The sequence below is a fragment of the Rattus rattus genome, chromosome 2, assembly GCF_011064425.1.
Source record: "Rattus rattus isolate New Zealand chromosome 2, Rrattus_CSIRO_v1, whole genome shotgun sequence".
Lineage (NCBI taxonomy): Eukaryota > Metazoa > Chordata > Mammalia > Rodentia > Muridae > Rattus > Rattus rattus.
In genome coordinates, this window is record NC_046155.1 from 71,826,468 (window position 1) to 71,845,546 (window position 19,079).

At 46.9% G+C, this 19,079-nt stretch overlaps 1 protein-coding gene across 13 annotated transcripts in view; it reads left to right on the forward strand.

The window, feature by feature from the left end:
• Fgfr2 (fibroblast growth factor receptor 2) overlaps positions 1–19,079 on the forward strand; it is a 100,907-nt gene that overhangs the window by 22,207 nt on the left and 59,621 nt on the right. For all 13 annotated transcript variants that reach the window (XM_032892466.1, XM_032892468.1, XM_032892467.1 and 10 more), the window contains one exon: positions 11,579–11,748. In XM_032892466.1, coding sequence (XP_032748357.1) covers positions 11,579–11,748 — 170 coding nt within the window. The remainder of the gene's footprint in view (positions 1–11,578; positions 11,749–19,079) is intronic.

Below are 19,079 nucleotides of genomic sequence, written 5' to 3' on the forward strand. Positions count from 1 at the left end.
AGAATTAAGAGATTTTATTCTTAAATAAAATACTTTTTGAAAGGTTTATTTTATTTATACATATGTATTTGTATGTGTGTGTTTTGTGTGTGTGTGCGCACATGCGTGTGCGCTCATGCGCGCGTACGTGTGTGCATGTGTGCATTGCATCCCCTGGAACCGGATTTATGGGCAATTGCAAGCTACTTAAGGTGGATGCTGAGATTTGAACTCTGTTCCTCCATACAGAACAGCATGCGCTCTTAACCACTGAGCCATCTTGCCAACCCGTCATAAAACTCTTCTTAAAGAAAAATATCACATACTTCCCCCTGCCCCAAGTGCAGCGTCTCCCATGGTCAGCAACATTTGAGACCACTGAAGAGCCCACACTGACTCAGCCTTAGAGCCCAAAGCCTGTGGTCACTGGGGTTCACTGCAGGCTCTGGGACTTATGCACATGAAGAAGGACACGCGTCTGTCATTGGGTATTACACAAAATTTTATTGTCCTAAGCATTGTTGAGAATCACTTATTCACACGGGCTCCTGCCCAGCCCTTAGGCACCACAATCTTTCTGTAGCTTTGCCTATTCAGAAATAGCCTATGTCAGGTTTATAGACCACGTAAGCTTTTCAGAGTGTCACTTTGCTGCTAGTGCTGTGCGTCACGTTGTTTTCTGAATCTCCCATAGTCTTCAGCTAAATTTTTCTTAGTACTAAGTAGCACCCTCTGGTTTGTGTGTACGTGGCTTACCCATCGCCTGTTGAAAGGTATCTTAGCTGTTGCCCAGGCTTGGCAGTCACAAGTAGAGAGATGCGGTTATCTAGGTGTGGGCTTGTTCAGCTGTGCGTTTCCTATTCTCTCCCTTGGAACATGACAATTAGATGCTGTGGTAAGTACAGAGCCATTGGACGCTTGCCAGACTACTCTTCAAAGCAGCCATAACATTCTGCATTGCCACCGTCCATGAAGGGGAGCGAGCGTCCTTTGCTCGCCATCCTTGGCACCATTTTGTGATGTGGTGCTGTGGATTCTTTGCCGTTCTAGGATGCATTTCCCCCATGACCAAGGATGGCGAGCATCTTTTTATGTGCCTGATTAGCATCTTCATGTTCTCTTGGGTGAGCGTCTAACAACGGCTTTGGCTCCTTTTTTAATTGGGTTGTTTGTTTTCTTATTGTTGAGTTTCAAGAGCTTATTGTATATTTTGGATAGCAGTCCTCTTTCTCGTTTCAAATCCCCTCTCCCGGTGTGTGAATGCCTTTGTTTCAACAGTGTCTCGCAGAGCAAGCACTTTTGAATTCACAGGAAGTCTCTCTCATCAGCTCTCTCATGGGTCCCCTCGTGCCGTTGGTGTTGAAGTCGGGAGCAAACCCGAGGGTGATCCTGTTGCTTCTTATGAGTTTTATAGTCCTGTGTTTTACGTTTATTTCCCAGTTGTGATCAGTGTGCAAGGTCTGTGTCTAGGTTTATTTTCTGTTGCCTCTGAATGTTCAGTTATTCCTGTACCATTTATTGAAAGTGCCACCACTTAGCCTGGGATAGCTACGTAAGAGAATGTGGTTAGATCTCGGGGTAAATATTGTCACTCCACTGAATTTTTTGGCTTTGTCCTTAAGTCTCTCAACTGCTTGGGCATCAAGAAAAATAATTTGATTAATGCAATTTTTACTCTAGGGAGGGTAAACACGTAGGACTGTGGTTTTCAAAGTGTGCCTGGACCAGCAGTGTCAGCATCACCTGGGTCCTCCCTAGAGATGTACATTCCTTAAGCTTGTCCTTAGACCTAGCTAGTTACAGATGTGGGTGTCTGTCCATCCGTCCGTGTGTCTGTATGAGTGTGAGTTTATGTTTCATCATTTCATATTAAGGTGTGAGAACTGCTGGTTTAGGGACGGACAAACACACACACACACACACACACACACACACACACACACACACACACACACACACACACACAGAGAGATTTGCTCCAAACAGGCTCTTACTGCTAGCCATGTTCATAAAAATCAAGAGGACAAGGGAGAGTGTGTGAGTTGTGACTCCTTGTTCCAGTTCTTACATCCTCTGATAAAGGAGGACTTAGCAGAGTTTGTGTTCACAGTTACCATGCATTGGCTCTGCCTTAAAGCCAGAGGTGGAACCCTCCCGAACCAGCTCTGGAGGGCACTGGTGCCGACTGCTGGCTCAGGCACTGCCTTCAGGAACCATTAGTGAAGAAAACAGCCAGGAAACCTATCTGAGGGAGCAAAGGGGGAATGTCCAGCCACTCGCAGCCTGGTACCCATGGGCATTCCAGGTCCTCACAGCAGGTCCCCACGGAAGTGGGATGACATGTTTGTGTAGTTGTTTACAGCTCTCGAGTGATACTACGTGCAGGTGGGTGCCACCATGATTGATTGAGACATCAGGTTCTACCCAGTTGGTTTGGCTGGCACACCTGGGGACTGTTCTGTGCTGGGTCAAGGATGCTGTCTGACTACATCACCAGGAGTCCACGTGATGTCATGATGAGTAAGATTAGGAATAGGTTACACAACAACCAAGGCCGAGTGATAGCAATCTCCTGCTGGTTCATACTTTGCCTGATGGGGGACATCCAGGGCTTCTGCTGTGACTAAGTCCAACTGCCCAGCATGTGTGCAGAAGGGCCGGGCAGGAGAGCACTGTGCGATGGGTGCCGTTCCATAGACAGGTTACTTACACTTTCACCTTGCAACTGGGATTTTGGTAATTAGCTCTCGAATGACACCAGCTCTGTCCCTGAGGTGGGTGCTGTGTGGCGATTAAGGGCTGGTGTTAGCTGTACCAGGGAGCTACTGCTGCAGGGAGGGGCCTGTGAAACATGAGATGCTATTTAAAGTGATAGCAGTTCTTAGCTGGCCACTTGGCCTCTGCCGTCTGTTAGTGCGATTAGGCTGGTCTGATTCACAGGTGCAGCCCGGGGCAGCTGAGATTAAGCAGCTGTGCCCTGTGTGTGTGGACAAAGAATGTCAGGACTGGGATACTTGGCAAGGCGGGAAAGGGGATGTGACTGTTCGAACCTTTGTTTTTTTGTTTTTTTTTTTTTCTCCTCCTGTCACCTCAAGTGTCAAATACCTTACCTGACCTGACCTGATTACGGGTGAAAATGCAGAAGTTCGGAATTCTTCGAATTTTCAGCCACCTGGAAACATCCTTGTGTCCACACAGATTCCCCTGGTGCCTCTGTTGTCTGGAAATGCCACTTGGGGCGTGCGTTTGAATGTTTGCCCTGAGTAAAGTTAGCCAGTGGTGCTCCTAAGGAGGGGCGGACTGTGGTCGTCTTGGGGCTTGTGAGTGCCGTTTCCCTTTGGGATACTTCATGTGCCAAGTTTGTGTCTTCTAGCTTGGAAAAAAAGTGTCATATAGGTCATTCCTTCTGCCAGGTTGCTAGATGGTCATTTATCAGTGTAGGAAGGCCAGCTTCCCGATGTGCAGAGGTGGTGAGTCCTGGGTAGCATGTAGAAAAGCATGATGGCCACGCGGAAGCCCCAAAACAACAAACCAAGAATTAAGAGGGCTGGGAGACGCTTCAGTGGGTAGAAAGGTGCTTGCCACCAAGCCCAGAGACTTGAGTTATTCCTGGAGCCCACTCAGGGGAAAGAGATACAGCACTCCTACAGTCAGTGTCTTATGGTTACTATGGCTGTGATAAAACGGCGTGACTAAAAGCAACTTTGGGAGGAAAGAGTTTATCTGGCTTGCAGTTCTATATCATCATCATCATCATCATCATCATCATCATCATCACCACCACCACCATCAGGGAGGGCAGGATCCTAGGGGTCAGAGGGGATCCGGAGGCCAAGGAGGGGTGCTGCTTATTGGCTTGTTCCCCCATGGTTTGCTCAGCCTGCTTTCTTATAGAGCCAGGACCACCAGCCCAAGGGTGGGACCACACACAGTAGGCTGGACCCTCCCCCATCAGTCAGTCACTAATTAACAAACTACCCTATAGGCTTGCCCACAGTGGGGCTCTGATGGAGGCATTTTCTTAATCGAGATTCTCTCCTTTTAGAAAACTAAAACTTATGTCAAGTTGGCGTAAAACTATCTAGCACAGTCTGCATGCATGTGTACAACACACACACACACACACACACAAATAGAATAAATACATGTTTAAGAAAAATAATTAAGCAGGGCGGTGGTGGCACATGCTTTTAATCCCAGCACTCGGGAAGCAGAGGCAAGTGGATCTCTGGGAGTTTGAGGCCAGCTTGCTCTTCAGAGTGAGTTTCAGGACAGTTAGGGCTACACAGAGAAACCCTGTCTTGAAAAAGAAAAGAGAATTAAAAGGAAGCCATGGCGTTGATCGTCACCCATACAGCAAAAAGGAGAACGCAGACACGAATCGCCTGAGGCAGAGTAATGCACTTTGGTTACGGAGTTGGTGTCGTTGAGCAAGGTGGAGTTCGGTTTTTAGATGGATATTCTCGAGTGTTTGGGTTGCTCCTAACTTTTGGCTCCTCTCGCTGGTCTCCCTCAGCGATGGGTTCTTCTGTGGAAGGTTTTCCTGTTCATGTAAACTCTGGGAGCTCACCCATTTTACTTTGTGACATTGTTTACCCTGTGAGCCGTGCTCGCAGGCCTGCCTTTTTTACTAACCCATTAACTTCTCAAAAGTAAGAACCAACCTGGTGTTGGATGAATGCTTCTTGGCCTTACAGGTTTCCCAAGCATCTCTTCTGGGTTTTACGTAAAACAGAGTGCTGTTCAGATCTGGTCCATACATGAAGAAATCAAGCCACTGTTTCTCAAAGGATCTTATCTGGAATGATAGTTTGGAACAAGTCTTCACTGAAGGTGACTTGAGTCTTGTAGTGAGTTTAGGAAGCACCTCATGTTGTGACTCTTGCTTAAAGACCAAGTCCAAGAGCATCATTCTTGATCCAAGGGCTCCTCTAGCAAACATCCGTTTAATGCACACACACACACACACACACACACACACACACACACACACACACACTGTGCATTCCTGTATGGGCTGATGGGATGGATAGGGCTCCTATCCCTTTTAAGTCCTTCTATTGCAGGTGTGAAGGGCGTCCCCAGGTCATGTTTTAGCGGCTGACTAGCTAATGACTTCACACTTTGCCAGCACTAGCTTACTCTCCTGAACAGAGCAATCCTGTGAAGTCATCCGAAGTGTATGCTCAACTTGTTTTCTCTGGACCGAACATTTGATGCTGATTTTTGAAATGTTGAGGGTGTAGAAGTTTCTACATTTGTGCATCAGCATGGGAAAGGTAGCTTGCCTAGTTCTTGCCTTCCCTGGGAATTTAAGTGTCTCCATAGATTGATATCTGGCAACAGATTTGTGGAGATTTTTTTTAAAAAAAAGTTTCCTCAAGCTTGTGTTTAAAGTGATTGCTTTCTGAAGATTCTGAGAGTTAGTTCTTGGGTAGATCATGTTTAACTAAAAGTCTTTGTTACTTAAGTGGAAAGGCTCGACAGCAGGACAAGAGTCCCGTTCTTGGAGTGGTCCTTTCTAGTTGCAAGGGATTTTCCATTTTGTTTTCATCCCTGTTGAGACCTGCACATGCCATGTGCTCCACAACAGAGAGAAAGGCAGTCTTCTTTTCTTCTTCCTGGGGGAAGGGCTAGGAGGAGCTAGGGATGTGGTCTGAGGTCCCGGATTCTTTGGTTACCTGGTTGCTGCTAACAGTCCTGAACCATCACTGTTCTGATGATTTTTTTTTTTTCCTTAAAAAACGAAAGTGTGTAGGCTGCCAAATGTTCTGGAAATTCCTAACTGAAACCTCATCAGTAGGTCCATTCAGGTGCGTTATCGAAGAAGGTGCTAATGGTGATTCTTCCTTCTCAGCCCCGCCTGGCCAGCTGCATAGTTGCTGGTCAGGATTCCTTGACTTGCAGAACTTCCTGCGAATTCCATGGAGGCAGCCTCCCGGGAGGCTAGTCATTTCTCTTGTGAGTCATTTGACACTCCCTTTCCCCAGCTCCCCAGTGAGATGTTTGATAGAGATTTCTAGAAGCCAGGCTGTTCCTGTGGTGGTTTGAATAAAAATGCTTCCCAAAGGCTCATGTATTTGAACACTAGGTAATGGCACTATTTGAGAAGGATTAGGAGGTGTGGCCTTGTTGGAAGAGGTGTGTCACCAAGGTGGGCTTTGAGGTTTCAAAAGCCCATGGCTGGCCGTGTCTTTTTCTCTTTGTCTGTGGATCAGGACACAGAACTTTCAATCTACTTCTCCAGCACTGTATCTGCCTGCCTACACGTTGCCACGCTTCTTCCCACTATGTTGACAATGGACTGACCTGTGACACTGTAAGCCAGCCCCATTTACGTTTGCCTTTATAAGAGTTGCCTTGGTCATGGTGTCTCTTCACAGCAATCGAACACTCACTAAGACAGTACTCTTTTTTTAAGTGACACTCCCAGTCTAACTCTGCTAGATTTGGTTTCTCTCAGTTCATATCAAAGGGAAGAAGATGAATGCCAGTCTATTGCAAGGATAGTGACATTAAAAACAAAACAAACACATCAGGGGGCACAGCATTCAGATGCCCCGATTAGTGATATTTTTAAAAGCCCTAATTATAGACTTAAGGCAGGGGGCCTTAGTGAGGCTTTAGGGAGTCGGGGAGACTTGATCTAAGAGCTGAAACAGCCTGTGTGCTTTAAAAATTCTGCATCAATAAAAATACAGTTGGCAGTCGTCAGCGTCCCGGCTCACATAAATCTTGAACTTTTGACTTAATTACTGTGGGAGAGTTCACGGGGCAGCCTGCTGTGGATAAAGAGCATTGCTAAGGGAGCTGGAAACTGCAGGCTAGCCTTGGCCTGGCCTCTGGCTTCGTGACCTTGATCAAATCACTTAACCTTTCTGGGTGACATTGATCTTGTCAGCCATCAAGCCAGATGGAGGAACATTGTAATGTGATTCTCTGTTTTTGCTTTAAAATATGGGGCTGTGCTTGCGTTTTGGTTCTAGAGAGAGAGAGAGAGTAGCCTGTAAACTTTAGATGTCAATACTTGGCCATGTAAGGGTTTTTACGGGGGATATCGGTGGGGGTGGGGGTGAGGGTTGGAGGGGCAGGGCCAGCAGCTTGTGTTTTGTCCTTAAGTTTAAATTGAAAGGTAAAAAACATCCCTGTGGTCCCATCATTTGTTGACAGAGATCAATATTTACATAGCACACAGAAGCCTGGAAAGAATGTTAGACCCTCATCAGAACGGCTTCCTTGAGGAAGAGTCAGGGTTTGTCCAGTTATCCATCCTCTAACTTTGCCTTAGAGACTGGCTGCGACTCAAGCTATGGCCTATTTCATTCTGTGGTAGCTGGCAGCCATCAGCGGGCATACTTTGAAGGATGGACAGACACCCATTGTGGGAGCTGGCATTGTTGACAGTGCAGCAACCCATCTAGAGGAGGAAGGATAGACCTCCATGGTGGGACAGAGAGGTTAAGGATAACCATTGAGTGCTTGGGGGGGACTTTGAGTGCAGTTAGGGTCACTCCATACTCAGCTGCATTTTAACAGTGGAAGGCTACCTGGGCTGACCTCGGAGAGGTGATTGGTGCCAGTATAGAGGAGAATGGCTCTAAAGAGGCCGGCCACATCTCAGTGACAGGATTTTATTTACTTCTTATGATGCTGCTCTCTGTTCTTTTGACTTGCTTCTTGTTAGTACTATTTTGTGACTAAATAGAACTTTTTTCTTTCGCTGTGTATGCCGTGAGGAGATAGATGGATGTCAGAGCCCAAAGGAAGTTTGCTCCTTCCCTCACAAGTGACTTGGTGTGCTTCACTTTTGGTGCCTTTCGAGGTCTACCCCACAGACCAGTCTGATCAGCGAAGTGACTTTGTGTGCGTTCTGAGTGTCCCTAAATAGATGCTGAGGGAGGGGGAGAAAGCAGCTGTTTTTTCATGCTCCTGACTTCAGACAGCCTCCTGTGCTCTTGGCTTGCAGAGCCATTTCGAGTAAGGCTGTTGAGTAACTCGAGTGTGAGCATCTGCTAGGTACCAGGATTGTCTCTGCTTTTGCAGGTTTTTACCCAAGTGCAGCAGTCCCTGCTCCATAGACTTTGAAATGCTCCCTAGCTTTGGGAAGGCTGCCTTGCCTTCTCCGAGATGCCTGGTTCTTGTTTCTCTGGTTGTATTTTTCCAGTTCTGTGGTTTCTAACCTTGGTATGTGGTTTCTGACTTTGGAAGTGGCAGGAAACAGGAAGAGTCTTCAGAGAGTCTGAGTGTTGGACCTGCAATTCCAGCGCTAGGGAGGATGGGACAGGCAGGATCCTGAGTGTGATGCCAGCCTGGGCTACATAACAAAGCCGTATGAGATAACAGGAGGCCGTTGCTGTGGGAAGCACAACAGGATGCTCATATAGGAATATTCATTTTCCAGACCATGTAGCTCCTTCCAGTTCATATCAGAGTGATAAAATAAAAATTAGGTTATTGTTATATATAATAGAATAGTTTCATTCCTTCTTCAAGCATCGTGTTTAATTTTTTTTTTAAAAAATATGCACACTCTCCATTTTAAAGGGAGGTTGGTTGCAAAGGCCTTTGGCCTGTGTCTCAATAGAGTGGCACTGGCCAGAAAGTCAGGAGCCCAGCAGAGCGTAGGGATGGCCCTTCCCTGGCACGCAGGTACCTTGAACAGCTTAACTCAACCGCCCTTTCAGCTCCTGGGGGACTGTTGTGAAATTCACTTCCAGCTACTTGTGATTGGATTTTGTTGTGCCCCCACCCACCTTGGGCCTCTGTGACTGAGACAAGAAGCCATCCATGCCCACTGTGGTGTGTGGCCATTGTCAGATTTTCTAGATACAGTTCCACTCCAGGGAGGCAACTACCTGCTAGAAATCTCCCGAAGCATTCTTTTATCCCATTCCCTAAGTTATTCCTTGGCTACCAGGACAAAGGCATTGGTTGCCAGTGCACTGTAGGCACAAGTCAGGACGGTGCATTGCGTGCGGCTCGGGGCTAGAGGGCAGTCCCCTGTGGTGGTGCAGCCTCGTTGATGGCTTAGAGTAGAAAAGAACATTCCTAGTTCCTGAGGCCAGCCCCTCCTTTTTGATCTCTGAGAAGATGAAAATCATGCCTAATAGTTTGTAAGCACCTATTTGCTGGCTTCTTTTATGTTAAGGGGGGAGGGGGCATTCCAGAGCTCAGCCCAGCAGTAATTGATGCTATCTGAAAGAGTGACTGCATTAATATTTAGCTAATTCATGTGAATAGGCCATTGTGTTTACTTAAACAAATGACATGAGTCCAGACACCTGACAGCATGAGGTATGCTTTCCAGTTAGGTCAGATTTGTTAAAGTCTTTGTGTTGGGGACAAAGCTCATTATTTATTTGGGGACCTCAATGACTGCTTTCAGTGGCTTTGGATGGATTTTTCTAAGTAGAAGCTTTTAAAATGGAAGATGATTGAAATTGTTTCAGGGTATGCCAGGTCCTTGGGGTCTTGTGATAAGTGGGAGTCCAGTAGTCCCCCGGTGAACTCTCAGAAGAATAGATGTGTTTACAAGCATTCAGTACCCAGCTACAAGGTCCTCTCACAGATGCATATCACAGATGCAAATCACAAATGCAATAAGAAATGGTGTAGCCTCTTCCCCTCCCTCCCTCCTTCCCTCCCCCCCCCCCTCCTTCCCTCCCTCCTTCTCTCTCTCCCTCCCACCTTCTTTCTCTCCCTCCCTCCCTCCTTCCCTCCCTCCTTCTCTCTCTCCCTCCCTCCCTCCCCCTCCCTCCCTCCCTCCTTTCCTCTCTCCTTTCCTCCCTTCTTCCCTTCCCTTCCTGCTTCCCCTCTGCTCCAAATGGGTAAGCAACTGTGGTTTTGCACAGTCTTGGCGTCATGAGGTTGCCACCGAAATCCCACCACCTTGACACTTGGGGATGTATTATTGTGAAGAAGATACAGTGTGCCCTTGATAAGAATCTCAACTCTGCCTCTTGTAGTGGGTGTCAAGAGCAAGGGATAGGTGCGGTTATTCCAGAAAGTGATTGTAGCAGGGAAGCTTGGCTGTTCAGGTTGGAACCCTCCCCCCACCCCCGGCAACCCAAATATGCTCCCTAACTGTGACCATTTTGCCTCTGGCCTGTGGAGTGTGCGTGTGGCTCCTGTTGACCCTCATCATGTGGAAAGTACAGTCGTTGCCCAATATTTCAGTGGAAGTTCAGGACAATACCAAAGGTTAAGGTGTTCGCCCTGACTGTCTCAGATTCTAGTTTTTAGAGTCTAAAAGGTGGCATGGCAGGCTTGACTTCTTGGCGAAGCTGCTCTGTAATAAGCAAGGAATACTGGGGATAAGGACTGTGATTCCAACATCAGACCGATCTTGGTTAAATGTCAGTTGCAAGCCTCTCGGTGCTGTGACTATTGGCAGGTAATGTCTTACCTCAGTTTCCTTGGCCTGCAGTAGGGATGGCAATGATTCCCTTGGGAATCATTGGGATGTTGTGAGGAGTCACATGTGTGCCCTGCATGTATAAGCTCTTAGAACAGTGCTTGGCAAACAGACATTGGGTCACTAGCAGCTCCAGTCATTCGTCCAGGCATGAGGAATTGATAGCCGCATGCTGGATTGGGGCTGTGGTATCTGTGGGTAAGATGTGCTGTGGTTGTTACTTGGTCACGGAAAGATCCACCTCCTTTCCTGAGCCCAATAAGTCACTTGTGCCTGTGACTGAGGACTATTTAGGGGACTCAGCATTTGATTAGTTGCCTCTTAATAAGCTCAGGCAGGACATTAGGATTACAGTGCTTTATAACCAACACTGGGAAGAAAAAAAGGAAGTTCTCTTTCATTAAAGAAAATTAAGATATACTTAGCAATACAGTATTCTGATTTATCACATAAGGTGCTAGGAAACTAATGATGGCATCCTGGATCATCCTACCAAGCTAAGATGAGAACTTACACGATCATTATCAGTCCCAGTGCTGGGGAAATGGGAGCATACAGGTCCCCGAGAGCTCAGTGGTGGGCCAGCCTTCCTACCTGGTAAGTTCCAGGCCAGCGAGAGACCCTGTGTCAAAAAATAACGTGTTTATTTTTTGGCACTTGAGGAATGGACACCTGAGGTTGACCTCTGACCTCATGCACATGCCCATGCACCCGGAACACACACGAACACCCCTCTACCCGCGCCCACACAGAAAGTTCTGATCTGTAAATTGATATGGTCCCTGAGGACAGTTTGTTTTTACAGTGTGTCTATATGACCATTTAATAGGCGCGGAGATCTAAGATGATGTAATTCTGGAGGACGGAGCCCCTTGTCATTACACGGACCGTTTCTGTGAATACAAAGTAGCATTTTAAAGCATGATTCCACATGGAATTATTTTCTTGGCACCAGATGGGAGCAAGAGAGAAGGTGCTTCTCATGCTTTTTTCCCTGTTAATAGGCATAACCCAATAAGCAGCCCCTCTGGGGACCTTCTGCTAGGCCAGCTGGACCAGACTTCTGAAAATATTTTCAGAATCAAAGGAAAATCCGATCCCTTCCCGTACAGCAAAGCGGCCCTACCTTTGTTGCGTTGATGAGGCTGCTCCTTCATACACGTATTTCATTGTCTTCTGACTCAGGAGCACCGTACTGGACCAACACGGAAAAGATGGAGAAGCGGCTCCATGCTGTCCCTGCCGCCAACACTGTGAAGTTCCGCTGTCCAGCCGGGGGGAATCCAACACCCACAATGAGGTGGCTAAAAAACGGGAAGGAGTTTAAGCAGGAGCATCGCATCGGAGGCTATAAGGTAGGAGCTTCTAAGGCCCCGTATTTCCAAATGTTTATTTTTTTTAAAGTCCTCTGGAGTTGGTGGGACCAGAGGGAATAAGTGTTTTTAAAACGATGTAATTATTGCAATTGGTCACGTCACTGTCTGATATGTTTAAACGATCGCCCCGGACGCCCCTGTAATTTTAAAGTTAGTCCCCATTTACATTCTTCTTTACACGAGGAGGGTTTAATAACCAGGGGGTCGAAAGTTGAGGGTCTGTTTTCTATATGCTTTATGGCCCGTAAAACTTGAGCTGGTGCAGCCAGCCTGTGAGGGTGGAATTATATGAAGAGTGAATAGCTTGGGTTAGAGGAGGGGCGTATGAACTAGTATTAGTTCACAAGGGGGATGCTGGACGATGACAGAAGCAGCCCCTGATGCTCCATCGCCAAAGGTGTTTGAGGGACCATCTGTGAATGGCCTAAATTTCATCTCATCCCTCACTGAAAAGCTGGGTGACAGCATCTCTGCGACATCCTGAAATGGCTCCCTGGGATGCTAAGAAAAGTTTTGCTCATTCATTCATTCATTCATTTATTTATTCATTCATTCAGTGTCATGGATTGAACATCCCTTTGGGAACATTTGGGAACATTTCCTTATGGTTTCATTCATCCATTCCGCATCATTGATTAAGTATTCTTCTATAGGACACTCCCTAAGTACTGGGGAAACTAAGCAAGCAGGACTAGATGTGGTCTCGAGTCAGAGGGCACCGGGTATGGCAGGGAACCCAAGGTGAGAGCTGGCACTTAGAGGATGAAGTCACAAGCACACGCTGTACCCGGTGGGCATGCGAGGAAGGGTGGTCCTCAATGGGAGGATAAAGAAGAACCAGGGTTAGCCAGGCATGGTGGCACGTGCCTTCAGTCTGAGCACTCAGGAGGTGGAGACGGACAGATCACTTTGGGGATTAGTTGGAAAGTTGAGGTGGTGGTGGTCGTGGTGGTGGTTTTGGTTTGGTTTCGTTTGAAAGAAAAGAGATGGAATTTTCAAATTATTTAGTATGGGTAGAATTATTTTAAGGATTTTGCACATGCAGAGGGTTTAAGGAGGCCGTGTCCCTGTGCATTTGGACTCAGTGAGGGCGTATGAATTGTCAGTTGCCATCAGTTGCTTCAGGTTGAGGCTCTACTATGGTCAGCACCTCACAGTTTGACTGTAAGTCCGAGTGCAGCCTACTGGGGTCTTTCCCCTTGGGGTCTCCCTGAAAGGATTCTCTGGGGAAGGAACTATTCATTTGTCATTAGGATTCACTCTCTGCTTCCTGCCACATGCACCAGAGCAGAGCCGGTGACACGGTAACAGCTGTCATCTCCAGGGTATGCAGAGGAGGGAGGTGGGAAGAACCTCACAGCCTGTGCGACCTCACCTCACCGTGGGAGCAGCGTTCCGGCTCTTCCGTTCTCCCCTTTAATTAAACAGGTCCCCAGGGAGGAGCCCAGCCAAGGGCATGAATGCCAAGAGTATCACTTAGAGGCTTCCAGCGTGGGCAAATAGAAGGCACCCATGCCCGGCTCCTAAAAGCCAGGTGGGAGAGGCGTTCTTGGAGGCGGCCTTGGGGTGTGCGGAAGAGCGGTCTCTACCTGTGTTTAACCTGGCACTGTGGTACCCAGGCCCCGTGCCACCCTGCCGAACTTATGTGAGCTTCCTCCCACCTGTCAGATACCTGGGACTGGCTGAGCAGGCTTTCATCTTTAAAAGGATCATTTGTTTCTGTAGTAATTTTTTGCCCCTGCTTTTAACCTTTAAAAAATTAACACGTAGAGCCCTGAACCCAGAAGAGGATGGGGCCAACCTATAAGTCTTTATCTAGGTTGGGGAAGTTGAGTGTCAAAGCAAAGAAGGGCAGGCTTGCTGGACCTCAGACATGGGGACTCTTCAGTCCTCTACTGCGACTTCTCCATGTCGTTAGAAGCAGGACAGTGGCATTGGAAAGTGGACTCTAAAATAAATAAAAGGAACAAATAGACAAAGATTTCATCAGGTATTGCAGCTTAGAAAGGGAGGGTCACACCACTTAAACTCTGGCCCCCAGACTGGCCGACCACTCTGGCTTGCAGGGAACTCACAGAATCGATGCAGTTTCAACGATTTGCTTACGCACAGTTTTACTGGGAGAATGGTGGTCAGGACCCTGGTAGTTAACTAATTCTGCTCAGGCAGACAACTCTTAAGCAGGTACCAAGCGAGCCTGGGAGTCTCCAGAGACTCCTGGTCTTAAAATAAATGGGCCGTACATCATTATTATGGATAAGGAACATTTTGCAAATGTGAATGAGTGATTACGATTTCGGAGCTGTTAGACACAGGGCTTAATGAGGGAATGCCCTTGATTTTTAACAGGTGCAGGTAGCTTTAATTACCCGTGACAACGTTGTGCTAATTAAGAGCACCCAGGAGGACCCCCGAAGATGGCTGTAGCCTATGAGGATACATGTCCAGGCTGTCTTATTATTTTTTTAAAGATTTTTCTGTTTGTTTTATGTGTATGAGTATCGCCTGCATGTGTATTTGTGCACACATGTGTGCCTGGTGTCCCTAGAGGTCAGAAGGTGTTCGAACCCTGGAACTGGAATTGCACCATGTGGTGCTGGGGCTTCTGCAAGAGCAGCAAATGTTCCTAACCACAGAACCATCTCTTCAACCCTCCCACCCAACCCTGGGAGTCTTTGCTAATTCGTGTTGGAGCTGTTCCTAGAGGGAAGGAGAAAGGAATTTGGATGGATAGGGGTAAAATCCTAACTCAAAAGGACATTTCCATGCTTGAGAAATAAGCCTAGAGAGAGATGAGGACCTGAGTCGAAGACTAGAACCCAGATGTCACAGGGTGTGCCTGTGATCCCAGGGCTGGAATTCAATGGCCAGCTAGTCTTGCCAAGTCAGGTTTGGTGAGAGATCCTGTCTCAAAAAAATAAGGTAGAGAGGGAGATACCCAAATTTGGCCTCTGACCTCCACACATACGCACACATGCATAGGTGGGCCCACTCCCCAGAAAATAAAGGAAAGAGGATAAAAAGGATGAAAGGAAAAACTGGTTTGTGTGGCCCTGGCCTCGGTGCTCTCCTAATCTTTCCCTAGTGCATGCAGAAGGAAGCTGTTGTCCTGGTGGCCCCTGAGGTGACCTGTCCAATGCAAATGATTGTGCAACAGAGATTTTCACATCAGGGCAATTAAGTCGACCCTGGTAGGACGTTCATTGTGGTGATACTGGAAATTTAGAAATTCCGCGGAGCCCCAGGGCTTTCTGGGAATTAGGAAAGTCATAGCCGTCAGCTTGGCAAATGTGTGCCCTAGAGCATACTTCTTGCTGAAGGTGCATTAAACCCTCCCAGGGTTCCTAGGTTGTGAAGGGTGGGAGGTCCCCCAACTGTGCCATCTCCTGGGCTTGGGTCTCCCTTCCTGGAATAGCTGCCTGCCTGAAACCACTCTATTTTTAGGCTTCCCCCTGGGCCTTAACGGCACAAGGTTAGGTATCTTGGTCTCTGTGTGGGGTTTTCCTTTTGATATTTTCTTCATTGCTAAGTGAACTCCTAAAGAAAATGTACCTGCAGACATTTGACCTGAGGTGCTGTGTACAAGCTGTTGTTTTGCATGTCTCAGTACCGGAAAGGAGAGACCTACTTTAAAAAACCAAAAATAAAAGCTTATTTTATTTGTGTGTGTGTGTGTGTGTGTGTGTGTGTGTGTGTGTGTGTGTGTGTGTGTGTGTGTGTGTGAGTGTGTGTGTGTGTTATCATGTGGAGGCCAGAGGACAACCTTTGGGAGGGAGTTGGTTTTCTCCTTTCACCAAATGGGTCCTAGGGATCACCCTTAAGCTATCTGTCTGGGAGGCAATTCCATGTCATAAGACAGATACCTAACTGAAGAGACTTACCTAACTCAATCGCCACAGAGAGGGCCTGCCAGGTCCCAACCCCCAACTCTTCTGATTTCTGTCTGTTTGCCTCTTAATGAAGCAAGGTGTCAAGTTTTCCATGGTATGTTTTTTCCAGAAAGCCTGAGACCTGGAAGTTTCCATAAAGGAACATTGGTTATTTGTGTGACTTTTCTTGTTTCTTCATAAACCTGTCATTCTGAAGCCCACACAGGGCTTTGATGGCCAGCCTAGTCCCTCCAGCACTTCTGACTTGTTTATGGCTTTGTGGCCCTTGGCCACCACACCCCAGCATGCTTTGGAATGACTTGTGCTTGGGGCCACTGAAGGGGAACACATCGAGAATTAAGAAATGAGACCAAAACTGGAGCTGGAGGGATGGCTTGGTGGCTAAGAACGTGTATTGGTCAAGCAGAGGCTCTGGGTTCACCTCCGCGGGTACCTGCATCTACATGTGCATATCTTTCTCACATAGTACACATGATTAAAAATAAAAACAATTAAAATTTTAAAGGGGGCTCAGCTTTGTTTCAGCTTAAAAGACATTTGGCATTCTGCACCCCAGTCGTGTGTGTATGTGTGAGTGTGTGCATGTGTGTATGTGTGAGTGTGTGCATGTGTGTATGTGTGAGTGTGTGCATGTGTGTGTGTGTGTGTGTGTGTGCACGTGTGTGTGTGTGTGGGGGTGTTCATTTGCTCTTCCAACTTCTGTCACCTCTCTGGGTTATGAAAGCTAAAAACAAAACAAAATAAAACCCACCAAAACCTGTCCTAGAATACCATCTTGCTTGGCCATTTTTTTTAAACCTCCAAAACTATTTTGTTACTCCAAATAAAATGTCTGCACCCATTAAAAAAATAACCTGTCCCCCAGCACTTGAGGTTCTCAAGTCTAATTCTTTGTCTTTAAATTTTTTTTTTTTTGTACCTCCTGCAAATGGCATCCTAGGATGTTTGCCTTTTATGCCAGCGTATTTTACTTAATCTATTCAGGCTCTATGTTATAGTATGAAATGTTATTTCCAGTAATTCCACTAACTGTGTACCCCAAAGTATTTTCATTATTGACCATTATTGTGTCCAATGGCTGTAGCCAGCACCTTTCGTTATAATTTACATGAATGTGTCTGAGTCCTTGCTCTCAGGTTTTTGGGGTACACAGTTAGTGGAATTACTGGGTCGGATGGCTTGAAGGCCAGCATTCAAGGAGAGCTGAGTTCAGAAGGTGCTGAACGGCCTGCTGCCGCCCAGCTTGTTAGCACCTTCAGGCAACCTTGCATTTTGTGGTATAAGACACATCTCCGTAGAGAGTCAGAGGTTGTTTACTGATCTGAGTGAAGAGATTCAGTTTCCACCTGCGGTTGTAGATTTCAACCTTCCTAAAGCTGTAACCATTTAATACAGTTCCTCATGTTGTGGTGACCCACAACCATAAAGTTATTTCCCTTGCCACTTCATAACTGAAAATTTGCTACTGCTGTGAATCCTAGCGAATGGTCTTAGGTGACCCCTGTGAAAGGGGTGCTTGACCCCCAAAGAGGTCACACCAGCAGGTCGAGAACCACTGTGGTAGAAGGTCTGATGGTACAGTTCTCTGAACAACCCCGCTGTAAAGCAAACTGCTACCCGTCGATGCCGGTTTAAGCATTAACAAGTGTTTGCCTTCACATCTGGGTGATGACAGGCGGCTGAATGTGAGTCCTTCCACACACGTGTAAGACTTGTATACAAGTGCGTTCAGAAGGAGTGGTTGGGCACCCCTAGGAGCCTTCTGGAAGTGGGACTCGGGGATGGAATAGTGAGATTTCGTGTATCTTCTCAGCCACGGATGTATTTATAGATGACCTTTCTGAAGCCAGGACTACGGGGTTTTTATTGCTGGGAAGTTAGAGGGCATCTGTTGTCACATGGAGACTTCCTTCGAGCTGGCTTGGGGTTCAGCTTCTGGCTGTTTATTCTGCTTGTCAGCGAACACCTGGGTATTTGGAAATCTTTGAATATTTTGTTGTTTTGCAATGAGGAAGCCAAACATCCAGGTGACAGTTGGGGCCTTCGACCTTTGACTTTTTGGTGATACCTTTTGAGTCTACAGAAGTTAAATCTTTATTTCCCGTTGTTACTTGAACATAACCAAGGCTTTCACGGGCATTTAGAGAGGTTCGGGATAGCAGAAGAAGTCTGGAAACAAAACAAACAAAACAAAACACTGAAAACAAAACAAAACAAAAAAACCCCACAAAAACAAAGCAACCCAAAAACCTGTCTGGACCGCCTTCTGTCTTGGAATGGCTGGGGTGTGGAACATTTGTGGAGTCTGCTTTTTGGGTTCCAAGTTAAAGAGCTCAGGGCTTAGCTTCAGTCTGCTTTGTTTCAATGCTGAAATGTTATTTCGAGAAAGACCTTGGTGAACATAGTTTTGGAGCTCTGCTCGCCAGTTCTGTTCCTTGGCAGGTGGAAAACGACGATGAATTCCACACAAATTTGGCTGTGGGCAGGAATGAAAAAGACGAGTTGCTTGGTGCAGGGCTCCTCCCGTCCCTGGCCTTTTGTTCTGGGTCAGCTAGAGAGACCCAGAAGAGGAACATACCCCAGAGCAGGATTTAGGCCCCAGCAGACGGCTGAGGAGACGTTCTCTTTCAGTTCATGCATCTACGTGTTTGTGTGTACACACGTGTTTGTGTGCACACACGCGTTCATGTGTATGCATGTGTTTGTGTGCACACACATGTTCATGTGTATGCATGTGTTCATGAGCACACATGTGTTCATATATATGCACGTGTTCATGTGTATGTACATGTTCATGTGTACGCATGTGTTCATGTGTATGCATGTGTTTGTGTGCACACACGTGTTCATGTGTATGTACAAGTTCATGTGTACGCACATGTTTGGATGCCAAAGGCTGACAAGTGCCCCCCCTCAATCACTTTCTATCTTACGGAGTGAGACAAGGTCTCTCACTGAACCTCAAACTCGCCGATGGGCTTGCCTGGTTATTTTCCGTGGACAAGATACCCAGAAGAAGCAGGACACAGTTAGTTAAACAGCACCAGCAAGCAGAAGTGTCATTAGTCTTAATGGGTGCCACCACCTTGTTCCTCAGACTAGTTTCTCTGGTTTTACGTCGCTGCTTGCCTTTGGTGTCTGTGTTCCCTTCTACTCGCTCACCGAGTTCTGAAGTGACACCCATCTTCCTGATTTGTGTTAATCAGCTGGCGAGCAAGTGTCTCATTATTGTTTTAATTTGCATTCCCTTGATTGCTAATGAGGATGAGCAGCTTCTTAAATTTGGGGGGAGGTATTTATAGCCCATGTACAGAAACAATGTACATGCATTTGGCCCAAACGACAAAACAGTCGAGGTTCCGCAGCTCTGAGACACTCGGAGCGCACTGAAGGGCACAGCGCATTTCACGCGCTTTCTGC